At 37.3% G+C, this 17,722-nt stretch overlaps 1 protein-coding gene across 4 annotated transcripts in view; it reads left to right on the forward strand.

Annotated features, from left to right (window-relative positions):
* FREM1 (FRAS1 related extracellular matrix 1) overlaps window positions 1-17,722 on the forward strand; it is a 309,646-nt gene that overhangs the window by 231,671 nt on the left and 60,253 nt on the right. For all 4 annotated transcript variants that reach the window (XR_008291182.1, XR_008291181.1, XR_008291183.1 and 1 more), the window contains 3 exons: window positions 4,903-5,099; window positions 9,388-9,610; window positions 13,852-13,996. Coding sequence is in view for 1 of the 4 variants with exons in the window: in XM_053205086.1 (XP_053061061.1) it covers window positions 4,903-5,099; window positions 9,388-9,610; window positions 13,852-13,996 (565 nt within the window). In the remaining 3 variants the exon portion in view is untranslated. The remainder of the gene's footprint in view (window positions 1-4,902; window positions 5,100-9,387; window positions 9,611-13,851; window positions 13,997-17,722) is intronic.

A 17,722-nucleotide genomic window follows, 5' to 3' on the forward strand; every position in this document is an offset into this window, starting at 1 on the left:
TAGCTGAACCTATTGAGGTAATCATTTCACAATATATGTAAATCAAACCATCGTGCTCTACACCTTAAATTTATACAGTGATGTATGTCAACTATTTTGCAATACAACTGGAAGAAGAAGAAATTTTAAAAATCTTGAAACAAACAACAATGGAAATACAACATACCAGAATATATGAGATGCAGCGAAAGCAGTGCAAAGAAGAAAATTTATAGTGATAGGGCTTACATTAAAACATTATCTCAAATAAACAACATAACTTTATAACTCATGGAACTAGAAAAACAAGAACAAAAGAAGCCCAATTAGCAAGGGGCGCCTGGGTGGCTCCGTCGGTTGGGCGTCCGACTTCAGCTCAGGTCACAATCTTGCGGTCCGTGAGTTCGAGCCCCGCGTCGTGCTCTGGGCTGATGGCTCAGAGCCTGGAGCCTGCTTCCGATTCTGTGTCTCCCTCTCTCTCTGCCCCTCCCCCGTTCATGCTCTGTCTCTCTGTCTCAAAAATAAATAAATGTTAAAAAAAATTTAAAAAAAAAAGAAGCCCAATTAGCAAAAAGAAGGAGATAGCAAAGAAGGAGATAGAAGGAGATAGTAGAAATAAATGAAATCGAGACCAGAAAAACAATAGAAACAATACATTAATGAAACTAGGATATGGTCTTTTAAAAAGATAAACAAAATTGGCAAATCTTTACCTAGACTTGCCCTGAAAAAGAGAGGACTCAAAATTTGAAATGAAAGAAGAGATATTACAACTGATACCACAGTTATACAGAGGATCAGAAGAGGCTACTAGGAACAACCATACATCAAATTAGACAATCTGAGAGAAATGGATAAATTCCTAGAAACATACAACTTACCAAATCTCAGTCATGATGAACTAGAAACCCTGAATAGACCTATAATAAGTAAGGAGATTTAATCAGTAATCCAAAACCTCCTGAGAAAGAAAAGACCAGGACCAGATGTTTTTGCAGGTTCTATCGAACTTTTAAAGAAGAATTAACACTATTTCTTCCCACACTCTTGCAAAACATTGAATATGAGGAAAAACTCCCCAACTCATTTTATAAGACCAGCATTACCCTGATACCAAAGCCAGGTAAGGACACTGTAAGAAAACCATAGACCAATCCCTGAAGAATGTAGATGCAAAAATTCATCAGAAAATATTGACAAACTGAATTCAATGGTACATTAAAAGGATCATACACCTTACATTAAATGGTACATTAAAAGGATCAAGTGGGAATTCTACCTGGGATGCAAGGATGGTCAGCATATGTAAATCAATAAATGTGATACACCAAATTGATAGACTAAAAGTCTATGATCATCTCTATAGATACAGAAAAAGCATTTGACAAAATTCAACAATATTTATGATAAAAACTGTCAACAAATTCGGTATAGAAGGTATATACCCCAATGTAATAAAGGTCATATATGACAAATTCACAAGTGGCATCATACTCTAAATGGTTAAAAGCTTTGCTTCCAAGATGAGGACAAAAACAAGTATGCCCACTCTTATCATTCTTATTCAACATAGTACTGAAAGTCCTAGCCAGGATAATGAGACAAGAAAAGGAAATAAAAGGTATCCAAGTAAGAAAGAAGAAGTAAAATTGTCTCTTTTTGCAGATTATATGACATCACATGTAGAAATTTCTCCAGATTTTACTAAGGGGTGCCTGGGTGGCTCAGTGGATTTCAGCTCATGTCATGATCTCACAGTTAATCATTTCAAGCCCTATGACGGGCTCTGCATTGACAGTGTGGAGCCTGCTTGGGATTCTCTCTCTCTGTCTCTCCTTCCGCCTCTCCCCTACTCTTGCATGGGGGCTCTCTGTCTGTCTCTTTCAAAAATGAATAATTAATCTTGAAAAAAATTAAAAAAAAAGATTTCACCAAAAAACTATTAGAACAAGTCAACAAAATAAGTTAAGTTTTAGGATACAAAAACAACATTAAAAAATCGGTTGTATTTCTATATACTAATGATGAACTATTGAAAAAGCAAACAATTTCATTCACAGTAGAATTGAAAACAAGGAAATACTTAAGAATAAAATCAAACAAGGAAGTGAAAAATTTATATGCCAAAAACTATAAGGCATAGAATTGATGTCTTGATGGAAGAAATTGAAAAAGACATAAGCAAATGGAAAGATATATTCATGGATCAAAAGTGTTAATGTTGTTAAAATGTCGGTACTACCCAAAGCCATCTATAGCTTTGAAGGCAATCACTATCAAAATTTAAAGGGCATTTTTCACAGAGACAGAACAAACAATCCTAAAATTTCTATGGGAGCACAAAAGACCTTGAATTCCGAAAGCAATCTTGAGAAAGAATAAAGCTGGATGCATTATGTTCTCTAATTTAAAAGTATATTTCAAAGCTCTAATAATCAAAATGTTATGGTGTTAAAACAGTATGGCATAAAAATAGGCATATAGATCAGTAGAACAGAATGAAAGAGCTCAGAAGTAAGTCCATGCAGGGGCGCCTGGGTGGCTTAGTTGGTTAGGCATCCAACCTCGGCTCAAGTCATGATCTCATGGTTCATGGGTTTGAGCCCTGTGTTGGGCTCTGTGCTGACAGTTCAGAGCCTGGAGCCTGCTTTGGATTCTGTGTCTCCCTCTCTCTCTTCCCCTCCCCTGCTTGTGTTCTCTCTCTCTCTTAAAAATGAATAAACATAAAAAAAATTTTTTTAAAGAAGTAAATCCATGCATATGTGGTCATTTAATTTATGACAAAGGAGCCAAGAATATACACTGAGAAAAGGACAATAAATGGTGTTGGGAAAACTGGACAGCCTCATGCAAAAGAATGAAAATGAACCACTGTCTTATGCCATGCAACAAACAAACAAACAACAACAAAAAACAAAAAACAAAAAACTCAAAATAGATTAAATACTTGGATGTAAAACCTTAAATCATACAGCTCCTAGAAGGAAACATAGGTGGTGAACTCTTGACATTGATCTTGGCAGTGGTTTTTTGGATTTGACACCAAAAGCAAAGGCAACAAATGCAAAAATCAAGAAAGTAAGACTACATCAAACTAAAAAGCTTCTGCAGAAGAAGCAGTCAACAAAATGGAAAGACAACCTGCAGGATGGAAGGAAATATTTATAAACCATATATCTGATAAGGGATCAATATCTAAAATGTGTAAAGGACTCACTGATATAACTCAGCAGCAAAGAAGCCCAAACAATCTGATTTAAAAATGGACAGAAGGCTTGAATAGATAGTTCTCCAAAGAAGACATACAGATGGCCAATAGGTACATGAAAAGTGCTTGACATCACCCATCACTAGGGAAATTCCAGTCTAAACCACAATGAGATATCACTTCCCCCCTGTTAGAATAGCTCTTATCAAAAAGACAAGAGATAACAAATGCTGGTAAGGATGTGGAAAAAAGGTAACCCTTTGGGCATTGTTGGTGGGAATGTAAGTTGGTATAGCTACTGTGGAGATTCTTCACAAAATTAAAAATAGAAGTGTCGCATGATCCAGCAATTCTGCTTCTAGGTATATATTCAAATGAATGAAAACAGGATATCAAAGAGATGTCTATATTCTGATGTTCATTGTGCCATTATTGACAATAGCCCAACACATGGTAACAACCTACATGTCCATTGATGGATGAATGGATAAAGCAAATGTGATACAAATACATGATAGAATATTATTCAACCACAACAAGAAGGAAATCCTGCCATTTGCAAAAAAAAAAAAAAATACATATATATATATATATATATATATATATATATATATATATATATAGACTTTGGACTTTGAGAGCATTATGTTAAGTGAAATACATTAGAGAAAGACAAATACCATATGATCTCACTTATATGTGGAATCTGAAACAGTTGTACTCATAGAAACAGAGTAGAATAGTGGTTACTAGGGGCTGGAGGGTGGGACAAGTGGAGAGATGTTGGTTGAAGGGTGCAAACTTTCAGTTATAAAATGAATAATTTCCAGGGATCTAAGGTATAGCATGGTGACTCTAGTTAATACTGTATCGTACGCTTGAAAGTTGATTTGAGAGTAAAGCATAATGTTCTCACTGTAACAACAAAATGGTAATCACATGAAGTGAATGATGTGTTAACAAACATTATTGTGGTAACATTTTACAACGTATGTGTGTACCAAATCATCACATGGGAAAACTTAAACTTATGGCGTTGTAGGTCAATTATATCTCAGTAAAGCTGGGGGAAAAAGATTTATTGCCCTAAAGGTACGCATTTGGCCTGTGACTTAATGCTCAACATAGAGCATTAGAGAGAGAGAGAATCCCACGAGGAACAGCGACAGGAAAGGAGAGAGAATCCTGAAGTGGGGCTTGAGCTCACCCGATGCGGGGCTCGAGTTTACCTGATGTGGGGCTCAAGCTCACCCAAAGCGGGGCTCAAGCTCATGAACCATGAGACTATGACCCAAGCTAAAGTCAGAGGCTTAATCAACTGAGCCACCCAGCACCCCGAGATAGTCTTTTTCTTATCCAAGCATAATAAGAACTGTTTATAGGAGCAGTGGTTTTTATCAAGGGAAGGTCTCTCTTAACATTCATTCTAACCATATAAAGAATAGTCATGAAGTCCCTACACATCCTGGTTAGCAGTTATCATCTTTCTGTTCTCCATGCAGATTTTAATCCTTCCTTATGATTTATGGATATCTGTTTTTTGTTGATGGCTGACAGATATTACAGCAGCCCCCGATAGCTGATTCTTGGGTCAACTGCAATGATCTCTTATTCGCTTTTCTTTGAAATAAGCTATTGTGTTAAGGATTAAGGATCAGTAGCTTGGGGAAAAAAAAGTTTTTCTAATTTACCTGCTCCGTGTTGGTATGCTCTAGGTTCGTTCCAGTGGAAAGACATGAAGGCTTTACACATTAACTATGTGCAATCCAGACATCTGAGGATGGAACCGACAGCTGACCAGTTCACGGTGTATGTCACAGATGGGAAGCGACGCTCCTTGGAGATACCGTTTCACGTTATAATCAACCCCACAAATGATGAAGCTCCTGACTTTGTAGTGCAGAATATTACTGTAAGAAAGATACCAGAATTTTCCATTTCTTTTTTTTTTTATCATTTTCTGATTTTATTTTCACCTAGCTCATTTACATTGGTCCAGGTGTCCTTAATACATTAAGTTGACTAGAAATGGGGAGAACACTAACTAGATTATATAATGCAATTACTTGAAAAACATGGGTCTAATAATAATGATGGTGATGATAGTAATAATTGCTAACATACAGAATCGCATCAATGCGATTACAGTTGCATATATATATTATATATATATAATATTATATAATATTATATATATATATTAGATGGAGTTCTTACTGGGTGGTAGGTACTATTTCAAGTCCTTTACATGTGTTCATATTGAATACTCACAATAGGCCTTTAGGGTGATGCTATTGTTATTGCTATTGAGTAACTGAAAAAATGAGGCATAAAGAGGTTGGCTTAGTGGCCCAAGATCCCAGGGCTTGGAAATAAGTGGCATAAGGAGTGGTACATGGGAAATTTGCACCCAGGCAGTTTGATTTCCATAGCATGTCCTCTTAACTAATACTGTAATGACAAGGACTCTTAATTCACATATATTAAGGCATCTTTTTATATAACTATTTATAAAGGTATATGAAATGAAAAAACTATAATTTGAATCATGCTTTTTATGTAGTTTAAAAAATATTTTTATGTGAAAATATTTGTTAGTTTTATTTAAAAATTCAGATATATAGTTAAAATGGCCATGATATCACTCCACAGATAACACCTCTTGTCTTTAAAAACATGGTAATAAAAATATATAGTTATACAAGTTAGAATATTGAGAAATATACACAATGAAATATGGCAGTCTCTCTCTTCAACAGCCCCTACCCAAAGCCACTCCCCATTGACTGCATTTTTAGTAATCCCCCAAAAATAATTTGTGCACATGCCAGTGATGTGTGTGTATGTGTGTATGTATGTATATATATATATATATATATATATATATATATATATATAATATATGTGCAATTTTTCTATATGTTTTACTTATAAATCAGGGATCGTATTATACCTACAAATCTCTACTTAAAAAAAAAAACCTACCTATGTATATTGGGAAACTTTTCATATTAGCATATAATCTTTTAGAACAATTCTATTGTTTATATATGATTATTTAATTCAGACATACGTATAGCAAATCTTGATTAAATGGATGAGCACAGGCTTTGAAATAAGACGAACTTGGGTGTTGCTGTTTGCTAGTTGTGGGGTTCTGGACAAGTTATTTTTCTTTATGCTTCTCTTTCCTTATCTGCAAAATGTGCATCAAATCCTTAAGGGGTAGCCATGATGTTCAAGGTGGCCAGGCACATACTATACCCTTAGTAAACAGGTGCCATTTGTATTATTGTTATTATGTTTGTCATCTTTTTTTCAGATATTTCCCAAAGCAAATATGATCTATTTTGAAACCATTATCTAGCCTTATTTGTCACTAAAAATTATCAAATTCTGAATACAAAAGTCTTTATTTATATGCATTTTCTTTTTTTTTTTTACATTTATTTATTTTTGAGAGAGAGAGACAGAGCACAAGTTGGGGAGGGGCAGAGAGAGAGGGAGACACAGAATCCGTAGCAGACTCCAGGCTCTGAGCTGTAAGCACAGAGCCCGACGCGGGGCTCGAAATCACAAACCATGAGATCGTGACCTGAACCAAAGTTGGATGCTTAACCAGTGGAGCCACCCAGGTGCCCCATGGATATGAATTTTCTACTGATTGTTCACAGTATATGAGAGTCACCTCACAATGAGATTTGAGAGCCAGCTCCTGCCCTTCCTCTTCTATTGGCACATGGGTTTCTCTGGAGAGTACTTCGGTAATTATGAGAGAGAGGAAAAACTGTATAAATGATTCCTTCTGTACTTAACTCTATTGTTTTGTATCTATCTAGGGTTGGAGTTTCTGAAATAATTAAGCCATTGGGAAATTGTCCCTTGCTCTTCTCCAAAGTAATCATGCTTCTTACCTGTGCACTCCTTAGAGAAGCTGTTGAAGAGTAACAAATACAGACCTCCATTGTTATTGGCAAAGCTGGCTTTAAGCTTCAAGTGATTTTGTTTTGTTTTTTTTAATTTTTTTTAATGTTTATTTATTTTTGAGAGAGAGACAGAGAGAGACAGAGCGTGAGAGGCAGAGGGGCAGAAAGAGAGGGAGTCACAGAATCCGAAGCAGGCTTCAGGCTCTGAGCTGTCAGCACAGAGCCCGACACAGGGCTCGAACTCACGGGCTGCGAGATCATGACCGGAGCTGAAGTTAGACACTTAACCGACTGAGCCACCCAGGCACCCCCAAGTGATTTTTTAAAATAGTCATATTTATTTTGCTTTCTTGTGGAAAAGTATTTCTCTTGTAGACAGTCAAGCTTGATCAAGTCAGGATGCAACTTGCAAAAAAAAATGAGGTTTTAGTTTAAGATATTATAATCCATTTCAAACTGCTCTGCAAGTAAGCTTCTGCATTTTGTGTATATTTATCTAAACCTTTTATTTACAATCTCAGTCAATGAAGTGTACAAAAAAGAATCCCAAATGTTTTCAATGGAATTTTTCAGTCATGTTGTAAAGTAATTTATCATTTTATAAATGAGAAAGGTTGCCATATAGTGAGTCCAAGAGTCTTAAGCCTTATGAAGAAGGGTAATTAGAACATATTTTAGGTTGCTTTATTAAAATTCTTGGAGAAAAACACAACTTATCATCAAAGATAATTTCATAATTATATCATTGCACATTAAATTAGGATGCCATCTTAGCCCTTAATAAGTAAGACCAGGGGTGCCTGGGTGGCTCAGTCAGTTGAGTGTCCAACTCTTGATTTGGGCTCATGGCATAATCCCAGGGTCATGGGATCGAGCCCCACGTTGGGCTCCACACTGAGCATGGAGCCTGCTTTAGATTCTGTCTCTTTCTCTCTCCCTCTCTCTCTCTAAAATAATCAAATCAAATCAAATAAAAAATAAAATAAAATAATGTAAGGCCAGATACAAGAAAATCAGCATCATTTTAGCCCAAGTATCAGAAGGGCAAGTGATTCTTCTTCATCCAAGTGCCGTGGAGACTTGTGGCAGGAAGGCTCTTTCAGTAAGAGAGGCTGAAGAGAAAGGACATTTTCACAAATCTAAATCATATGTATCCTTCATGGCTAACATGCCCACCCAGCCATGAAGACATTCCTGGTCTCCTCCACCCTTTTACACTTCTTGTTTAACCATATTTAGTAGCACTAGATATTTTCTTCCTTGCAGTATAATTATGGATGGAGCAGCCTTCGCAGTCTCATCTACCTTTAATTTTTTAGCATATTCATATCCTCACAGCATGAAGCACAGTGCATCGCAGATTCCCGATAGACTTCTGTTAAATGTATACATTCTTCTTATTTATATCTTGCTTTATTTCAAAATAGGAAACAAATATTTCTTTTTTCTCTTTATTCTCACTATGGGAAAAAGATCAAGACAGCTAAGTACCATGTCAAGTTCTAAATGGCTGGATCCCACCTGAAATGAAAAACATTCAGTTCTCTTTGTCCTTAAAGAATTATTAAACCTGAAGTGGGAGGTGGGTGTGGGGGAGGGAGTTCAGGAAAATTAGAGGCATGAGAATTGGGGAGAGATGAGGGACCCAGAATTAAAATAAACACCATTATGCTTCCAGAAGCATCCTTCTCAATTGTTGTTGATTGCAATTGAAATACAGAAGGTCTTCCCACAATGACCAAAATTAGAAACCTAGCCCCCCACCTCCCGTGTGAATAGCTGATACTTGTACTGTTTCTAAAGCGGAAATTTAAGAAATATGAAAGCAATGAGGTCCAGGAGGTTAAAATAACAGATTAGGTTCTGAAGGTGAAGGGTCTACAGTTACTTTTACAACTGAACTCTGTAAATTCCAGAAAGCAAACATTCCTTTGATTGCTTTTTCCCTGACCTTTGAATTATGCGGGGAAAAATTGTGTGTGTGTGTGTGTGTGTGTGTGTGTGTGTGTGTGTGTGTGTATCCTCTGTCCTTTATGGAAATTAATAAAATGCTTTGAAGTAAGTCTTCAGAGAAAACCGGAGAGGGATTAATAAATGTATTCTTTTCTTCCAAAGTCATGTTAAACAAGCCATTTCTTTTTAGGACTCCTTACACACAAATTTCGTAGACATTTTTCAATAGAGTATCTTAAAATTAGTTCTTTTGGGCAATTTCCTAGCAGAAAGACAAATTTTATTTCTACACACCTGAGCTTTTGACTTGTTTTTGTTCAGGTGTGTGAGGGTCAGAGGAAAGAGTTGGATACCTCCATCATCAATGCTGCTGATCTAGACGTTCCCAAAGACTCCTTGCTGTTCAGCATCACTCATAAACCACGCCATGGCTTCCTCACCAACGGGATGCTTAGCAAAGAGTTTCCTCCAAATAAGCAGCCTGCCAACCCCAGCCAGAGGCATGAACTTATTCACAGCTTTTCCTTGGAACTTCTCAAGAATGGTATATCACGTTCCACTTCGTTTCATTTGTTCTTGTTGATTTCCTAATTTAGCCCAGAAAAGATAATAATAACTCACAGGAATAAGAAGTGAAGAAATGGCCTTCAACTACTGTATTCATTTATCTCTCAAGGGTTTTCTCTGGGCTCTGGATTAATGTAGGGCATGAAGCCTCGGCTAGAGAGAATGGGTAGTTGAAAAGGAAATAAAATGTCTTCTTTCACTTTGGGAGCATCAATAAAAATGATACTTGTGATTTGGGGTATTTTAGCTCCAACTTTTTCATGTCATAATGAAAAATTCCTTTTTAAAACTACTGAGATCATGGACCTAAATTTGAAGAGATTTGTCTGCCAAAATTTCTATGTTTGAAACGAATATAGAACCACATATAATAACTCATTATTCTCCGTGGAGATAATTTGTTCTTTAAGGAAATGACACGTTGGAATAGCAGCCTGAATTATTTTTTAATTGCTCTTTCTAAAAAATCAATTTTATCCCATTTTCTGAATATAAACACACTTTTGAATATTGGAGAAAAGGATGGTTCTAGAATCACTGCCTATTCTCACTCTCCTTCCTGCCTTCACATATTGTTTCCCCAACCTGAACCCCCTTTGCTGGGCTAGCCAACACTGTGCCTTCAGAACCAGGTTACCTCTGACCTCCCCGTGGAGCACCCCCTCCAGGACTCCAAACTCTTCCCTTCCTGTGCTGGTTTCATCTCTGGGCCGGTTCAACAGTTATTCTGTCTGAATTTTTCCCTTCCCCAACCAGGATAAGTGCTCTGCCTCCAAGTTTATTATGCAATAGTTGTTCAATGTCACATTTGAACTTGAAAAGCTAATTCATATATTTCTTAGTTTCTATCAATTGCAAAGAATGAACTCCCGGCACTTAAGTTGATGATATGACCGAGTTAATAACCATGTGTATCAAATAATACAGTATGTTGTGACAATAGTTTTTTTCAAATTTAAGACAAAGGAAAAGAAGTAATTGTTCAAATTTTGCTCTCAAGAAAGTCTGTTTTCTAATTAGGTTAAATATTATTATTTATTATATTCTTAGGTTAAATAAGTAGGCATATTGTGTAAGTTCGCACCTATGCAATGATTTTGAAGAAAAAATAAAAACAGTTTACATGAATTAATCCTTTGGTTAAAAGCTTGGTGGCCTTCTCAGAGACTGGATTTTCATCTTTGTTCTTGATTCAGTTAGGGCTACATTTGGTTTAAACTTTAGTATATTCTCACACACATCCCCCACCCCAAACATACAGAACTTATAAAACTGCTACCACCTTATGTAATCTGAGGTTTTTTCTTATCAATTATGAGAAACTTCTTAGTTTTTATTTATTTATTTTTTAAAAGCCCTTGACTTTTTATTTTCTTTAATTTAAATTTAAAAAAAAATTTAATGTTTATTTTGAGAGAGAGAAAGAGAGGGAGGGAGGGAGGAGGAGGGAGAGACAGTACGAGCAGTGGAGAGGGAGAAAGAAAGAGAGGGAGCGAGAGAATCCCAAGCAGGCTCTGTGCTTTGAGCGCAGAGCCCCATGTGAGGCGCTATCTCATCAACCGTAACATCATCACCTGAGTGGAAATCAAGAGTTGGACGCTTAACTGACTGAGCCGCCCAGGTGCCCCTAAATTTCTTATTTTTCAAATGTTAATTGAAAAACATGGTTTGTGATAACTCCAGCTTTGCATTGTATGGATTTACTGTCCTCTCCTTTCGTACAACTATCTTCCATTTTTAAATATGCAGATAGCCTTTCATTTCTTGAATTTACAAACTACACCTAAACATGTCTGATGTCTATTTTTGTAACATAAATCTCAGTCCACATCTCATAGAATTTTTTTGCATAAAATTTTATAGTGAGACTATTTGGTAAAAAGAGGTGAGCATTTATAATACTTTGAGGGAAAAAATTGCCGTTGCATGATATGCACGAACATGCCTATTTTCCTAATCAAGAATGAATAGTTTTAATAACTTGTGCAAATGTGGTAGTTGATAACAGTCTCTTATCATGATCTTATTTTGAAATTCTCAGATTATGAGTAATTTACCATAGTTTCATGTCCATTAACCATATACGTTTCACCTTTTGGAAACTGCTTGATAGTGTCCTTTGCCCATTTTTCCATTGATTTATATTAACTTATAAGAGATCATTAAATATTTGATATGTCACATTTTTGTCACACGTTACAGACAAGTTTTTCTAGATTTTATTTGCCTTTTAATTCATGTTTTTTAAGTACAGAAATCACAAACTGTAAGTAGTGAAATTTATCATTATTTTCCTTTACATTTTCTTTCTTTTGTTTTTATAATAGGAAGACATTCGGCATTCAGAAATAAGATCTAATTCACATGCCATAATATCTATCCATTTAATTAAGCTTAGAATTCAGAGGTCCTTAGTATATTCATCATCATGATCAATTTTAGAACACTTTATCGTCTCCTAAAAGAAATACCATACTCATTAGCAGTCATTCTCACTCCTTTCTTCCTCAGCCCTTGGCAACCAGTAACCTATTTTTTGTCTCTATAGCTTTGTCTATTCTGACATGTCGGAACCATATAAATGGAATGTATGATCTTTTGTAACTGGTTTCTTTCATCTAACATAATGTTTTCAAGATTCGTCCATATTGTAGCACAAGTCAGAACAACTCCATTCCTTTTCATTGTCAAATAATATTCCATTGTATAGACATGCCACATTTACTTGATCCATTCATCAGTTGATGGGTATTTGGGTCACTTTCACTTTTGACTGTGAACATTCATGTATGTGTAAGTTTTTGTATGGATAGATACTATCATTTCCCTTGGGTTTGTATCTGGAGTGGGATTGCTGTGTCACGTGATAACTGTGTTTAATACGCTGAGGAACTGCCAAACTGTTTTCCAAAGTAGCTGCATCATTTTATATTCCTACCAGTAATGTTAGAGTTCCGATTTCTCTGCATCCTCACCAACGTTTGTTATTGTCTATCTTTTTATCATAGCCGTCCTGGTGGGTGTGAAATAGTACATCATTGTGATTTTGATTTCATTGCCCCAATTGTTGATAGCGTTGAACGTCTTTTCATGAGTTTGTTGGCTATTTGTGTATACTCTTACATCTTCTTCGGAAAAATGTCTACTCAAATCCTTTGCCAATTTTGTAATTGGGTTGTCTTTTATTATTGGGTTGTAAAAGTTCTTATTATATTTGGAATACTAGACCCTCCCTTATCAGATATATGATTTGTAAATATTTTCTCCGGTTCTGTGGGCTGTTTTGTGCTTCCTTGATAGTATCATTTTTAGCCTCAAATTTTTAGTTTTGTTAAGATCTAAATTATCCACTGTTTTTGTTTTGTTTTGTTTTGGTCACTTGTACTTTTGGTATCTTATCTAAGAAACCATTACGTAACTCAAAGTCACAAAGATTCATTGTTATATTTTCTTCTAACAGTTTTTCTAGTTTAGCTCTTACATTTAGGTCTATTATCTATTTTGAGCTAATTTTTGTATGTAGTGTGAGGTAGGGATCCAACTTCATTCTATTGCCTGTGGCTGTTCAGTTGTCCCAGTAACATTTATTGAAAAGACTATCCTTTCCCCATTGAACAGGTTTTGTTCCCCTGATGGGATTCAGTTGATTGTAAATGCATGAGCTCATTTCTGGACTCTCCTCTATTAGATTAATCTATACGTCTATTCTATAATAGTTCCACATTGTCTTGATTACTGTAGTTTTGTAGTAAGTTTTGAAAATGGGAAATGTGAGTCTCCAACTTTGTCCTTTTTTAACATTGTTTTGGCTGTTCTGGTCTCTTGCATTTTCATATAAATTCTATGTAGGTTTTAAAAAAATAGTTTTATATTAGTTTTGATTCATCTAGAATTTATTTTGGTTATTGGCTTGAGGTAGGTATCTAACTAAAATTTTCTCCAAGTAATAAACCATTGTTTTCATACAGTTTATTAAATAATATATCCTTTCCTCACTGATTTCTAAATAAGAGCCTTATCAAATGCTAAAGTATTTAAATACAATTTTTTAATGAACTAAGAGGGCAATCTTACTTTATAAAGCAGTTTAATTTCACCCTATGTAGTGATTAATGAACTCTTGCTGATACCAATACCTTGGAAATTAAAAGAGATTATGTGTGTTTCAGAATGGCTTAATCATAAGATTTACTTTCTCTCTTGTTCCCCTTCTTCCAGGAATGAAGTTGATGTATGTGCACGATGACTCAGAGAGCCTTGCTGATGACTTTACAATCCAGTTGTCAGATGGGAAACATAAGATATTAAAAACGATTTCAGTAGAAATCACCCCAGTTAATGATGAGAAACCAATGCTGAGCAAGTAAGCTACCTGAAGAATCCTTTTCAGATGCTCTAGAAAATTCTGAAGTCTGGAAGATTAGGTGCAAATGTAATGTGTGTCTTCCAGACAGAAATGAGTCTTTGACAACTCCTGTCTTTCACAACTTGTCCCAACTACTCAGACACCTAGAACCATGAGTGCAAATGTTAGTTAATACAACATCTCCCTAACAGTTCTTAGGTACACCCTTTAATTATTTGATTTCCATCTAAAAGTTCTACTTAGTTGTAAATAACTAAGAATGACTGAACCTACAATATGGAATGAACGGTGTACCAAGTATTTGAACACATGTATATATACATGCACCTGCATGCGCACACACATACCAAAGTGCAATAGGTGTGTAGATTTAACTAGAATGTGGTCATATTAACTGCAGACATGCCTCCCTGTGAAATTGACCAAACGTTTACCTAAGAGTGGCTGAGGGAAATATATACATGCCATTTCTATCATCATCTTGGTATTTCAGTATCCACCAGTCCCCTGTGTTCCATATGGATCAACTCTCCCCTGCTACCTGATACCAAAATGATCACTTAAATGATCATTTAAAAATTCTGCGCTGATATTAATTGCAGACTGTCTCAGTATCTCCCTCTGCAGTTGATCAGTTTGAAAATAAGGTACAGAGGCTTCATCAATTATATTTCTATAGTTCTGGTCATTTCTCTTATTACCAGCACTGTACAAGGGTAAAACTTTAGAAGGCTCAACTTTCTCTAAGGCTGGATGCAGAGAAGTGTCTGCTTCTTGGGACCTCTTTGACCACTTCACCCCAGTATTCAACGGTGCAGCAGTGAGAGGCATTGTGTAGACAGTCCTAGCTTTTCGCAGGAAGTGAATAACTTCCTAAAAATGTGTAAACCCCCAAAGTCTCCTCCACTTTGCAGAAATGAGGACCTCAAACAAGTCCCTTCTCTAGCCTGCCATTCCTTCATGGGCCATCAGCAAGGTCCTTGAAAATCATTTTGGGAAAAACTGATGATAGTTTTTTGGAGGGTTGCATCTCGGACGTGAGTTTAACTAAAAGTATTCAGAAGAAATTTTCGTTTTCTATTATATAGGTGGAATGTTGGACTGGCATGACCTTGATTTATAAAAGTGAAAATATGAAGGGTATTGCAGTAATATGAATCCTCTGTCTGATGACCTCACTGCATCTGAGAGGAAGAAAGAGAGATAAAAACTAGTGTTTATTAAGTGCTTACTATGTGACAGACACTGTACTGGATCCTTTTACAGAATGTATTTCCTTAAATCCTCGCCAGAATTATGGGAAGTAGGTATCATTATCCTTACTAAGAAAACTGAGACCAGAGTAGTAAAATACAGGACACTCACTCACCTCTGTCTGACTTACTATTTCCTGCTATGTTCTTGCCAATAAACTGCCTGGGATAGTTCATCTACAGAATTGCCAAATCTCCTTCAACTCTCTTCCCAGTCCCTTCTTTTTCTTTCTTTTCTTTTCTTTTTTTCCTTTTCTCCTGTGGAGCAGTAGTTATATTCCCCCTTCTTTCCCTTCCTTGTGTATCCTTGGGTGGATCACCTTTTGCCTCCTCCCAGAATGTGCTCCGTTATTTTTTTCTCTCACGTCGTTAGTCTCTCCCTTTCCGTTCCTTCTGCTAACAAGGACGGGATGTAGTTAGTGGTTAAGAGAGCAGATTCTGCAGCCAGACTGCCTTGGTTCAGCCACTGACCAGTTGTGTGGCCTCGAACTTGTCACTTAACCTCTCCCGGCCTCTTTGTCAGCCTCTTTGTAAGTGGGGATAATAACAGCATCCTTTCCACAGGGTTGTAGCAAGGCTTAAGTGAATTAAAAGACGCAAAGGCGCTTGAAAGACTGGCCAGTACCTAGTGAATGCTCCTGAGTGTTAATTATTACCATTATTGCAAGCAGGTATTCTCATCCTAAAAAACTAAAACTGCGAAGATGACCCAGTTCCTCATTTATTTCAGTGCCAAACTATTTGGAGGATTCAGCTTGTGCTTGCTTCGGCCATTTCTGCCCAACCTCCCCCACTTTATTAAAGCTGCTCCCTTAAAAGTTACCCTGGGCTTTCCCAACGAAACGAATGGCTCGTCTTACCTTGCTGGACCTCGTTAGAGCATTTGGCACCATTTCTTTGGTAATTCCTTTTAGATGCTGTGGTAGATACTTTTGGTTCTCTGGGTCATGCTCTCTTGGCCCCCCGACCCCTCCCCCCACTCTGATTATAGTCGCTCTTGTGGCAGAATGTACCACACACACTGTCGGGGCTGCTTTACAAGTGCCCTCAGTGTGTCACCTCACTTGCTGTGTCGCACAGGGATTCTCCGAAGCAGCACTGGCTCATTCCGCCCATGTCCAGACACCGCTGAAAGCACTCTGATGGTAGCTCGTAACCTGTGGGAGCTAGTGGATGAAATAAATGTCCCACACTTCCATCCTTCAGCAGTACAATTTGAAGCATATTCTACATGATTCTTCAAAGGACCCTCAGGAGCACTGAGCCCCATTGCTGGAAAAACAGCTTTTGTTGCCTTTCCCTCCTGCCCTGTCTCACTCCTTGCCTCTTTCTCTTGTTTCCTGGGATCACTTCCCAAATAAATTACCTGCACTGCAGTCCTTGTCCCACACTCCCTTTCAGGGTAACTCAGACTATGACATAATTTCTTCTCCTTTGGCCCCTCTGGCATTTAATTCTGACACTTTCTTCCTGCCAAACTCCTTACCTTCGTCATCACATTGGCTTCCTTCCTGCATTGATTAATCTGTTTCTGTCAATGGCACCACTAATCTCCATAAGCAACCAGTCAACTGATTCGTGAGGCTTCTAGGAGTAATGGGATTAATATTCTCTAGGAAAGAGGTGAGTAAAAATCCCTTGCTACTGCCAGGGAAGATGTCAGTCCTGGAGAGGGTAAGAAAGGCACCAAGTAAGAGTGGTTAGAAGTGAGGTGTCTGGGCTCTGGCTTCTCAGCAGGGACGCAGAAGGCGGTTGGAATGCCGGCTGGTCCTTTATCTGCATCCCAAGGAAACGTCCATTTTTTATTGGAAACCAATCTGTCAAGTTGGACGGAGTTTGGCCAAAAGCTAGAAACACAGGTGGAAAGAAATCCCTTCCTCACTTTGGTGAGACCAGGGCAAATGGCTATGTCGGCCGTGGAAGGAATAGCACCAGAGAGGACCTGAGAACCACAGTAGAGGCATTTGTGGTGGACACAGCAGCTACCTTCTCTTCAGGACACCACGGGCTAACCTGGCCGCTGGAGCACTTGGAAACGATCAGTCGCTGTGAAGAGAAAGCTAGCTACTCAGAACGTCACGTCACCAGGGGATGGGGGAGTGATGTCCAGGGCCGTGGATGGCCCAAGTGTCACCCAACTCATACTGGTATTTCATAGAGGGTACCAGAACACCCGTGGATAAGCCATTTTAATCTCTTTACGTAAGTTTTTGTTGGTGAAATTAGAATGACAATACCTTGGCTACTTAGGTCCTGAAGCTGTTGTGGTAGCAGATGAAATATTGGAAACCAACCCACTTTATAAGAGAAATTACAACATAAAGTTGTGAAGTTCAATGCAGGTTAACCGTTAGAAGGATTTAATTACCTCATACCATCTTCCTCGTTGCCGACTGATTGTCTTTTTAGGACGTTCAAGTGTAAAGGGAAATGAGAGCCCGTTTCACAAGTCCGACTCATCACTGGATGA

This window comes from Acinonyx jubatus, chromosome D4 (assembly GCF_027475565.1).
Source record: "Acinonyx jubatus isolate Ajub_Pintada_27869175 chromosome D4, VMU_Ajub_asm_v1.0, whole genome shotgun sequence".
Taxonomy (NCBI): Eukaryota; Metazoa; Chordata; class Mammalia; order Carnivora; family Felidae; genus Acinonyx; species Acinonyx jubatus.